The sequence below is a fragment of the Homarus americanus genome, unplaced genomic scaffold (genome assembly GCF_018991925.1).
Source record: "Homarus americanus isolate GMGI-L3 unplaced genomic scaffold, GMGI_Hamer_2.0 scaffold34360, whole genome shotgun sequence".
NCBI classification, from domain to species: domain Eukaryota; kingdom Metazoa; phylum Arthropoda; class Malacostraca; order Decapoda; family Nephropidae; genus Homarus; species Homarus americanus.
In genome coordinates, this window is record NW_024739403.1 from 3,824,020 (window position 1) to 3,836,469 (window position 12,450).

At 37.4% G+C, this 12,450-nt stretch overlaps 1 protein-coding gene across 1 annotated transcript; it reads left to right on the top strand.

Moving 5' to 3' along the window:
- The first annotated feature begins 3,107 nt into the window (after window positions 1–3,107).
- On the top strand, window positions 3,108–11,538 carry LOC121874537 (glutathione peroxidase 7-like). Its single transcript, XM_042378704.1, has 4 exons — window positions 3,108–3,403; window positions 5,378–5,462; window positions 9,016–9,195; window positions 9,655–11,538. Exons 1-4 carry the CDS (start codon window positions 3,272–3,274, stop codon window positions 9,861–9,863), a joined length of 606 nt encoding a protein of 201 aa, XP_042234638.1. The 5' UTR covers window positions 3,108–3,271; the 3' UTR covers window positions 9,864–11,538.
- The last annotated feature ends 912 nt before the right edge of the window (window positions 11,539–12,450 follow it).

Sequence of the window (12,450 nt, forward strand, 5' to 3'; positions counted from 1 at the left end):
GTAATTGAGGTGCCGTAGTCTGGTGGTCCTCCGTGGTCCATTTTCAATCAACTGATAGTCTCTAGCATATCTCGGGGACCAGACAGTAAGTCTCTAGCATATCTCGGGGACCAGACAGTACTCAGACGTTACGAAGGATATCTGAACAACCTTCTTATAAGACCTATTAATTTAGTTGGGTAAATATTTGTCCATTGGCTGTCCTCTTGTTTTGATACAAGAATAGGTTTCTGTGGTGTGTTTGTTTTACTCGAATCTGACCTTCATTTCTTGTGCAAATTGGCTGTTTTTGCAACACAACAAAAGAACGCTTTCATGTGTAACAAACCGCTAATTTGCACAAAAGTGGCGGTCAGGATTGAGTAAAAGTTAAAACACACCATAAAACCAAAAACAAAACAAAAAACAAATCAAACCAAACTTAACCTAACCTATAATACATATAACCTAGCCCTGTTTTCTGGAGCTTACCTGCTACTGTGGTGGAGGGTACAGCGGGACGATCTGGAGAAGGATGTGGTGGAGGATGGTAATTTTTGTCTTTTTTTAAAACTAAACAATTTCCACGCTTAGAACACAGTCTTGATGTTGGTAGTACACCGAGATCTTGTAATATTTGTATTGTTTCACTGTCGTTCTCATAAACTCGTTGAATAATACATAGATATGGGAGAGAGCACTTATAACACGCCATCACGAAAGCCTTCAAAATTTGAAAGTGCGCGGTGAAAAGCTGGTTAAAAATGATTGGACAGCCAAATCACATGACACGATACTTAAAGGTCACGAAGAGGCGAATACAGAAATATACGCGCAGAAATTATTTAGATACTCCGTTAATATTGATTTGCACAAGAAATTATATGAAGTCGTATGTTTCGTTTTTTCTAGTCTTTGTAATATTGAAAATTGGAAACCTGCGGACAGCCAATGGACGAATATTAGCCTTTAGTTGCTTGATTTACCTTCTCGCAATTACCCGAGAACTTTAGTTCATTGTCAACATACACACCCAGGCCCTTTTCGTATTCGGTATCTATTAATGCAGTCTTTCTCAGAACACAATGTGGGCCAGAAGCTGGAAGATTGTTCGTATCCTCCAGTGAACATTGAGGATAAGAATTTGTTCGATGCCGCCTTGTCCTGGTCAAAATCTGCATAACTACCATCTTCAAGCCTCACATCCGATACGCCTACTCTATTTCTTAATTTTGATTTTGGGTTTGACTGGACCTCGCTTGCAATCCGCCTCTGGAACTTTTTGTTGTCTTGGCTTACGATTTCTACTTATCATTGTTAGATTTGTCTCACAGTCAGGTCAGGTTAGGCGATGTGTCAAACTCTGTGAGGTAACGTAATGTGTACGGATATAAGGAGTTTTTGTAGTGACAGTAATACCAGCCCTCCACTGAGGAAGGTGATATATAAAAATAAATAAATAAATAATCATAACATCTGTGTAGTTTCGTGCGTAGTGGAGAGTTGGGTTTTCGAACTTCTCGGGTTCGTCGGTTGACTTAAGAGCAACCGGCTATTCAGTCTTACTTTTATCCTCTTCGCCACTGATCGGCTTGTTAGCCGCTTGGGCGATCGGTCACGACTCTTTTCCTTTATATTCTTCACCAAAGGTCGGCTCGCTAGCCGCCCGGGCGATCGGTCACGTCTCTGTCACGCACTGTTGGCAAATACTGGGCATGCACCGGCTCCTGAATGTACCTGAACCCGCTCCAGTGTTGGTCAAGTCTTCTCTTGAAAGAGCTCACACTCGGTGCCGTCACAACACTTTCTGGTAGATTGTTCCAAGAGTTTACAACCCTCACTCCGAAAAAGTTTGCCCTCACGGTTTTCCGGACTTGCGGCTTCTTCAATCTTGAGCTGTGACCCCTTGTGGGGCGAGCGTCCGCCAGCTCCAAGTAAGGACACTCAACTGAGTAGTGCCCCCTGAGATGCTTATAAACCTCAACTAGGTCCCCCCTTGCCCGTCTGTAGTATAAGCTAGGCAAGTTCAGGCGCTCCAATCTCGCAGGGTAGCTGAGATGCCGAAGTGCAGGCACCAGCTTGGTGGCCCTCCTTTGAACATTTTCAACCAACTGACAGTCCCTAGCATATCTCGGGGACCAGATGGGGTGACAGTACTCCAGATGGGGAAGCACTTCACTCCTGAAGATCGTCACGAGGGACGGACCGTCTAGATATCTGAACGACCTTCTTATAAGACCCAATAATTTATTTGCCTGATTACCTTCTTCTCACAATGGCCCGAGAACTTCAGCTCATTGTCAACATACACACCTAGGTCCTTCTCACACACAGTCTCAACTGGTACATTTTCTTCATCCCGTTGGGACATATGGTACGTTAATTATGTCGTTAATAGAACCCGTCCATTTAAACTGTACAGAAAAACCTTGACTTTCAATTTTGCATCTCAAGAGATTCCAACCTTCGAATTTGTTGCTAGGTAAGAATGTGTCAATGTCCTTCGCTTAACGTCTTGTGGCACTCCCTCACACTATACGGGTAACATGATCACTAATACACAAGCTAATTTGAGAGGGGCGATCATAACTGATGTAGGGAATGGCATATGGTGATGCTCCAAGTATTACAGAATCATTTAGAGGTGAAAGAAAGAAAGATATAGAGAAACTCTCTCGTCACGTACGGCGGCATTAAAAATTATAGTTACCATTTTCAATTGAATACGTTATTTCCCTCTATATTTGTGACTGTTTGATTGGTTGAATAAAATTATACATAAAATAAGTTTAAATCACTCGAAACAAGGTAGATTAATTGAAACTGATATTTATGAGAATATTAATCCAACGTACCAAACATATAGAATTGCATTTCTTTTTACTCTGTGGCATCCTTCACCATCTGGAAGTTCAGTCAACTCCCAAATGTTCCTATTTACTATACCTACAAAACAAAAATATTTACCTCCATTAAAGATTATTCACTTTCAGAAATTTGTAACATTTAGATTTTAAATAATAATATGAATTAGATCATGTCTAATTTTAAAAGGTTATGCCTGCATGGGGACGTGTAAAAATACATTTTATAAAACTTAAAGTATTAAGCAGGGAATCGGACAAACAGATAGGGTAAACAACACGGCTCAGAGTGTACAGGGTAACAGACAGACAGACACCCACACACGCTGTCAGAGCTCGCCTAGGAAAAGGGCAGCAATCAGACAGAAAAGCTCTTGGTTCCCTGAGTTATCACAGCCCTATAAAATTCAAGAAAAAGTTCAGCAAGGATGTCTAGAATTATTATTTTAAGCGTGTCTCTTGTACTTGCCCTGGGAAGTTGTAAGGGAGAAGACTTTTACAGTTACAAGGTCCAGGATCACTTAGGAAACGACGTGTCTCTGGAAAAATACCGTGGCAAGGTAAGTTGTAGTGGATGTAGGTGCCCACGAGAAGGTTAATCAGGCAACTAAATTATTAAGTCTTATAAGAAGGTCGTTCAGATATCTAGACGGTCCGTCCCTCGTAACGATCTTCAAGAGCGAGGTGCTTCCCCGTCTAGAGTACTGTCACCCCGTCTGGTCCCCGAGATATGCTAGGGACTGTCAGTTGGTTGAAAATGTCCAAAGGAGGGCCACCAGACTGGTGCCTGCACTTCGGCACTTCAGCTACCCTAAGAGATTAAAACGCCTGCAATTGCCTAGCTTATATTACAGATGGGCAAGGGGGGGACCTAAGTGACGTGTATAAACATCTCAAAGGGCAGTACTCAGTTGAGTACCCTTACCTGGAGCTGGCGGATGCTTGCCTCACAAGGAGTTACAGCTCAAGGTTGAAGAAGCTGCAAGCCCATAAAACTGTGAGGGGTAACTTTTTCGGAGTGAGAGTTGTGAACTCTTTGAACAATCTGCTAGAGAGTGTTGTGACGACACCGAGTGTGAGCTCTTTCAAGACCAGACTTTACTGGAGCACTGGAGCAGGTTCAGATACATTCAGGAGCCAGTGCATGCCCAGTACTTGCCAACAGTGTGTAACAGAGACGTGACCGATTGTCCAAGCGGCTAGCAAGCCGATCAGTGCTGAAGAGGATAAAAATAAAGATATTGGGCAATACCCTACCATTCTTGTACACCGAAACTATCATAGTAGTTTTAGATTTGATTGATTGATACGTTTATTGAGATACAAAAAACATTAATACATCTCAAAGGGATGAAGTGACATAAGTCATCCCCATCCCAGTCCAGGAATGTAGTTTTAGATGTTACTCCGGAAGGTAAAGGCAGTGGATATTATGCCATGACCGGCTAAGTTCCTACTAGCGCTATTTTACCATGAGTGCACTGTGATTGGCTAATCGTCCATCACCGGCGAACAATGCGAGAACTACATTTGACCATGACTGCCAGCATTTGGCGTTCATTTAGCCTTGAATCAATCGTTGTGTAGCTGTAAACATACCTAACCATATTTCTGTTGTGCATGGAAATTTATCATTATAAAAGAGGCAACATTTACTAGAACCTAATAGAACCTGACCTAACCAACCAAAGAAACCTACCTAACATTATTTAACTTCCTAGCCAGGGGGGAACCCCCTTCATATAAAACAGAGCGCACTCACAGAAACATAGCATTAGAAGGATCATAACCGGTCACGGCAAAATAGACACTACGTAAGGTAGATGTGGAGGAAACGGTTATCTCCTGAAGGAACTTACAGAATTGCACCAAAATTTCTAATGATACAATTTGTATGGTACTAAATTTGAAGGCTAATATGGAGGACTTCACAGCCGCTTCCCCCGTCTCAGTAAGTTTGCCCACAGCAGGTGTTAAGTTATGATAGGTTAGGTTAAGTTAATACAGGTATTCGTCCGTTGGTTGTCCGCAGGTCCTTGCCAGGTTTTCCTGAGGTTATACTTCTCATTTAGAGTCACTTGTCTCCTTTCCTCTTCCATCTCGTTGGTTAGGTAGGTTGGTTCCTTTGGTATGAGAATAGTTTTTTTTGTGTGTGTGTGTTTTATTCACATCTGACCTCCATTTTTTGGCAAATTAATGTTTTCTGTTAAAAATATAATGTAATTTTTTTTTTACACTGAGTGTGAGCTTATTCAAGAACCAGACTTGACCAACATTGGTGCAGGTACAGATATATTCTGGAACAGGTACTTGCTCAGTACTTGCCACCAGCACGTAACAGAGACAGGATCGACCGTCCATGCAGCTAACAGGCTGATCAGTGGAGTAGAGGATAAAATAAAGTTATACATACTGTATAGCCTGACCCAACCTATTCTAATATAGTTAGGTTGATTGATTTGTTTTTAGTCATAATTGGTTATGCACTATAGCTTTTTAGAAAAACTTTACTTAAACAACAAATATTCTTGCAGGTGACACTTGTTGTGAATGTGGCCAGTCGATGTGGGTACACAGAAGGAACCTATCAAGCCCTAAAGAAGTTACATGATATTCTGAGTAAGTGAATTTGGTGTTGATATTGTTATACAGGCTGAACCGTCCAGTACTGTACCCTGTGGTCTGACATGATTTGTGATTGGCTGTCTTTGCATTTGTTTGCAAAACTGCTTGGAGAGGGTAGCGTCCCAGTTCCCTGAACCTCTTCAAATATATTACATATGTTTCTTTCAGGGTTGTGTTTTGTGTTCTCTGCTTTAAAAGCCATCACTTATTGTTTAATAGGGTTTGAAGAGACCAGCATGTAATGGAAGTTATGGTAACACCAGTACTACATAAGTTGCACCTAGCTTACATGAAGTTTAATATAGGACTGTATTCCCTCCAAGCACACATTACTGTATTAAAAAAAAATACTAATATACTGTATTTCATAAATTACTATTTTCAATACAAATCCACCGGATATTAAGATACTATACAGTATTGAGTATAAATCTATACTGTACACTATTGATAATTAGAGTGTTATGTTTATCTTAAGATGCATCGTGTACAATGAAAGACAAAAGCTGTGTCGTGAAATTTGGTGAAAACATATGCCGAAGGGGTAAACTTTTGTTGCGCTCTGCCTTGTGGTGGGGGGCTCTCATAATGTTTCACGAGTTATATTTAATCTTTGGACAAAACCGCGACATGACTTTTGTCTTTGAATGTACATACACAGTGGGCTTACATAAGGTACACACACTAATATTCCCTCCAAGCATAATTAATTTTAAAAATGATTGGTTATACTGTACACTTGTACAGGTATTTCTTAAATTTCTATTATTAGTGCAAACACACCAAGGGCCGCATACTCAAAAGTGATTTATGGGACTGTGTCTCTTTGTTTACCCCGTAACTGGAGTTACAGTCTCCGATTAGTATGCTCAAAACATATATTTGTCAGTGGACTCCGTAAGCGAGTCCTGATTCGAGTCGTAACTTAGGATACTCTTTAGCTGCTACTCTTTATGCTCAACATGGATATAATTGAGTGGCTATTTCCTAAGTTGCATAGAAAAACAAATAAAATGTCATAATAAGCTTATTAGACTTGTTTGATCATCGAATAATGAAGAAAATGTTTTTGTCCATCCAGCGTGCTAAAATAAAATATTACAGTTTGTTTTTTTAGTGAAGATTTTTATGAGAAGAAAGGGGCTTGAGGTGTGTTCTGTTTGTCACAGAATGGAAGACGCAGCTTTTGTCTTCTTACAACTTTTCAAGTAATTTGTACCAAAATAGAAGATTTGTATTGTCCAAATTTATGGTTCAAATATTTTTTATGACTTGAGTAACTTGCAGATAGACCTCATTAATGTGGTATAACCGTAGATATCCGTCAGTAATGAAAGCCAAATATGAGGTCAAGTGAACATTTTTGCCTTGACTCCACCTTCTTGGTATGGCTAGGACCAAGTTATACCAAGCTACTCTGCCAAGTATCCAAGAAGTACCCATGACTCATAGTTAAATAATACCTAACCCAATCTAAGTTCATCAAACCTAATAAAAAAGGGGGTAAAAATTAACAGTGGTATTGCATTTTTTTTCTTAGAAAAAGAATTATGGTCATAGGTTTTTTTATCCGATACATTCAGTAGTTATTTTTTTTTCCACTGCAAATTTAGTGAAATGTATCTTACCCTAACAAACCCTGACCTTATCTAATCTTACCTTACCTTACCTTACCTTACCTTACCTTACCTTACCTTACCTTAAATAACCTAACCTAAGAAAGCTAAAATGCAGATGACAAACAATTAAATTCTCTAGAAAATTTCAATTTCTTTTTTAAAAAATACATTTGCAAAGATAACAAACTTTTTATAATCATTTCTCCAACATATCTATAAATCTGTTGATCATATATAAACGAAACTTAGGATGCCACTATTATGCACTTTAACCTTTGATTATCTCTGCAAATGGATTATAAAAAAGGAAAGGTAAATTTAGGTTAGGTTAGTTAAGGCATGTTAAGGTTAGTTAGGTTAGGTTATGGTAAGGTAAGGTAAGGTAAGGTAAGGTAAGGTAAGGTAAAGATTAGATTAAGTAAAGGTTTGGGTAGGTAAAGGTTAGGTAAGGTTAGGTTAGGGTTATGTAATGTAATGTGTTAGTTACTTAGGGTAAAGTACATTTCACTAATTTTGTGTCATAAGAAGTACTGATTGTATTAAACCAAAAACCTATGAAAAATGCTTTTGCAAGAAAAAATGTGATGCCACTGCTATGCAATTTTACCTCTCTCTCTCTCCTGTATAGGATTATTTTGATCATTGGTTAACCCTTGTCCTCAAGTATTACTCAAACATAATTCCATCTTCACTAATGACACTTGAAGTATGTCTAGCAACTATCACGCGTCGATCTCAGCTGATTTCTTCCCTTGTGATTGGTTGATTTTGTTAACTGAGCCTAACTATTGCCAACTAGCTCATGCACTGCCATCTACCTTCGGACAAGAGAACTGAATTTACAGTGTAAACACTAAAGTCACAGACTGCTTATGGAACAATAATTAAATTTTGAGTTTGAGAAATTTATGGACTGTTACGGTACCGTATTCTGCTACTGCACTGTGAATCGATGAGGCGTTTTGAGTATGCCGCCCCAGATATATAAATATAAATCTCACTTGTAGGCAGGTTTGTCTTCGTGATGGGCTGACTGTTACTGTATTACAGTACTGTATTTACTGTTTTGTACATTTGTGTTATTTTTAGGAAAATGATCATATTTTATGTTGCCAAAACATATTTGCTACTACCACGTTGGAAACACTGCTTCTTGTCCGATCAGTGAAGTTCAGAAATATTGGGTCTGGTTAGTACTTTGATGGGTGACTGCCTGGCAAGAACACCAGATGCTGCTGGCATAAAGACTGACTGGAACAAACCTCTCATGGCTTTGTCAGTTGTCCATGGTCAAATTGACTGGATATCAATTATTATTATTATTATTACCTATTTTGAATTTTTATTTAATTTATTGATAAAGGAGAGTTTTTTTTTTTTTTTTTTACTCACCAGACTTTGGATGACTATCTGTGGTTTGGAATTTTTATGGTCCAGCACTGGTTAGGCCCTGAGGGTGCTGGATTAGAGGGCTCACCGTACTTAAGCTTTGTTGTATAATTATATTCACACATCCATTTCTGATTGTATAAAAGTAGTTGGTATCATAGCAAGATGGGAGTGGCTTTATAACATACCTCTATATGTAGAGTACTGTATTGTTTTTGTTCATACCTTCTGAACTGCTCATTGCTTGATATTTTTACACATCAATGTTAACAGAATTTTTATTTTCATTGTCTTTTGACTGATATGTAAATACAAATTTGCACTTGTAGTATTGTACCTCCACTCTCTGATATTAATTATGTATTCTAGATTTAAAAAGTATCTTTATGAATAGGGCCAATGAATTTCAAAATGAACACTGACTCCTGTTGTCACAGTATCGTTGTCAAAATCCTTTGTTCGTTGTGTCATATTGTCTAACACAAACGCATAAAGATACTTTTTTGAGTGAGTGTACTAACATTTTTTTTTTTTTTCAGGCTTTGGGGATTATTTTTCTGTTCTTGCCTTCCCCTGCAACCAGTTTGGTGATCAAGAACCACTCAACATGCCTGAGATCATTGAGTTTGTTACTAATGAGTTCGATGTCGAGTTCCCAGTTTTCAACAAAATCAAAGTGATAGGGGAGCATGCTGACCCTGCTTTCAAAAGACTTACTGGTATGTTGTACAATTTTGTTTACAATGTTAGGAATTTCCATTTTAACAGAATAGGGCCTAGATATAGAGGAACAAGTACAGTACACTATTGGGAAAATATTTATATATGATAAATTCCCTTGATTCTTCTACGCCCTTTCTCATTGTTACGGTATGCTGGTTATCTGCCCTCAAGAGCAACACTGATGCTTTCTCATTTACTGTCAGTCATTCTTTCATGGTGCATTTCCTGAGTTATTTTATAATAGCAATATAAATCTCATGATATGGAGGCAGGTTACTTGTTTGTACAGTTCTGTAATTGTCTTGGAGGATTTGGAAAATTTACAGAAGAATATCAACTTTGGTTCCAACAAAGGTAAGTATAATCCACATAATATTAAATTTAATTTGGTGGGTATTTTTATGTAATCAGAATTTTTAGGATTTCTTTGTACTGGAGTATGATGTTTTCAACAGAGGAATCATCAGTAGTGCCAGACTGGAACTTCTACAAATATCTGGTGGATGAGACAGGCCATGTTGTTGCAGCTTGGGGGACACGTACTACCATAGAGGATATTATCCAGGCAGCTGTTGAAAAAGCCAAGGCAGCAACCAAATCCAGCAGTAACCAGACTGAAAAATCAGTCACTACAGATTCAGAAGCTGTAAAAGATGAACTGTAAAGGCCAAAGATTGATGTTTTGTAGCTGATAAATTGTTGTTAGTTACACTGTATATTGTTGAGTATATCAGGTAATGAGAGAGACTGTTAAGTCTGGTGAATTATTTATATGTTTATATGATTACTCTGACTTGATGATCTTACAGTTTGCTTGAGATTCAATATTAGTTGATACAATATCAAATATTCCACTCAGAGCTTCCAAACTACTGTATATGTTTAGCTTTGCTTAAAACTGATCCATCATCTACCATTGTCAATAACTTGTGTTAGAATAAAGCTATTGATATGGTTTTATAGATACAGATTTCTGTACAGTATGTAATTCTAATTACTACTGTGTAATAATTTTTCAATCATTCCCACATATTACATGCCACTTATCGGTGCCATTACTGTGAATAAGAACTGATCATTAGATAGCATTTTATTAAATACATAGTGTGCATTTTTTTATGGTTAATCTGGTATTGGTTGACCAAGACATATTTTTTAATTAAAGAAATTATTATTTTCATAATAGATGACAGTACAGTATATGATTAAGAAATACTGTCTATAGTATTTTATAAATTGAAAAATTTTAGGAATGCAGAAGATAACCAAAAGAGAAAACCAAAAGTCATAGTTAGTTCAATCATCTTTATGAATGAGGGTTTTAGATTTCTTTGTGAATGTAAGTTGTTTCTTTTTAGTTCAAACAGTTATTTAAGGTTATTGGAGGCACTGTGACACCTGCAGGATCTTGACCAAACATTTTATCATCCAAGTATTGCCAGACTTGTGTTGAAGATCCCAGCAGCATATTGATGAAACATATTGCAAGTTGGTTTGGTTTTACATTACAAGTACTGTAGTTGCTTGTATACATTAATGTGTGAAAAATAGGTTCCTTCAGAAAGTACACAAAAAGGGAAACATTAAGCCAAGAAAAGTTTGAGAATGGTGTAAGATGCAACAAAAAGAAATAGAAAGTATATACTGTACTGTATTCTGAAGATTAAATTTTAATTTCAAAATGTAGGTAAGTGGTCAGCAGTGTAAACATGGCTATAAATGTATGGCTGTAAGTAGGACTCACTATCCATAATTATGTCCTCTCCTATTTATTACTACATCCCATTTGCATTCAGTGTCCCCATTCTAGTGCTATCCTCCTGAAGAACTACTGAGCTCTCCTGCCATATTACATCTCTTATTGTCTCCACAAATAAAGGTCCTCTGGTTAGTGAACACCAAATCTAGGTATGTCCTTAGAGACTGATGTCATTCTTGTTCACCAACTGACATTGGTGTACTCCCTCCCGTGTTTTCAGCTACATCACCTACTCTGCTGTGCCTCACAATCTTAGGATTCTGAAAGATATTTAACTATATTTAAACCACTTTTGAGAAAATGTCAATTTGATTGCAAGTACAATGAGGTGCCTCTCAGACCCTGATGTATATGAGGAAAGTGTGTTTCTCCCTTCATGAAGGATAGTACAGGTGCTCCTCTACTTAAAGCGAGTTACGTTCCTGAGGCTTGTTTGCAAATCCAGTTGTAACTCCAACTTCACTCTTGTAGATACCAAACTCATTGTAAAAAATGAAAAGATTATGGATATTTAGTACAGCTATACCTTTTAATACAGCCTTAAAACCTGGCTCACTCTTTTCTTAGGTAATGTTTGTTCTATTGAATTTTTGTCAAAATAATCCAGTCTCATCCACATTAAACACCTGTTCTGGCAGGTAACCCCCCTCAGTGATGATGTTTGTATCTCTGAAAGTTCGTAAGTAGAGGAGCACCTGTACTGCAGTGTAATACAGTTTAAATGGTTTCTATATTATTTTTGGAAAGTGTCATTTACTTTCACAAATATAGGGAAAAAATAGTGTAAATGGTGCTGCATCTATATTAACAGTTCTTAAGTGTTGGTATTGCTTCCTGTTAACATTGCTCTTTCTTGTCACTTTTTATGTTTCTTACACTACTCCCTCCTTTAATTTTCTTCATCCGTTTGAGGTTTCTGTACTGCATGATTCGCCCCACACAAACGTAGGAGAGGGATGAAGATAACAGATTGATAATCTTATACCGTACACAAGGTATTGCCCGCAGGGGTAATATGTTTTTTTTCTTTTCTTCTTCATCATAGAATACATCAGACTCTTACCTGATTTGAAGCACAATACCTATTGACTAATTGTACAAAGATTATTTAAATAAATTTTTTAATTTTTGGGTGATCAAACTTGTATTAAATTTTTTCAGGATATGAATCTCATTGCCAGTATTTTCAAATTTACCTAAGGTTCTCAATATTGTATGGTAATTTGAATAATTTTATGCATATTTTATAATTGCAGGCTTGTTCATGTTTAAAGTTTTCATAATTCAGTTCATGGACAATACCTGTGATTTGTTTATTTTATTTTTCTTCCCATACAAGCTAAAATAGTTGTTGCATCACATTTTGAGACAAGCACTAATGTGAAGCATTTGTGAATTTACTAAACAGTACAGTAGTTACAATTTATTCATCATTGCATAACACATATTACTATTGTTTTAACTATTTTGTCCCATGACCTATGATCTGCTA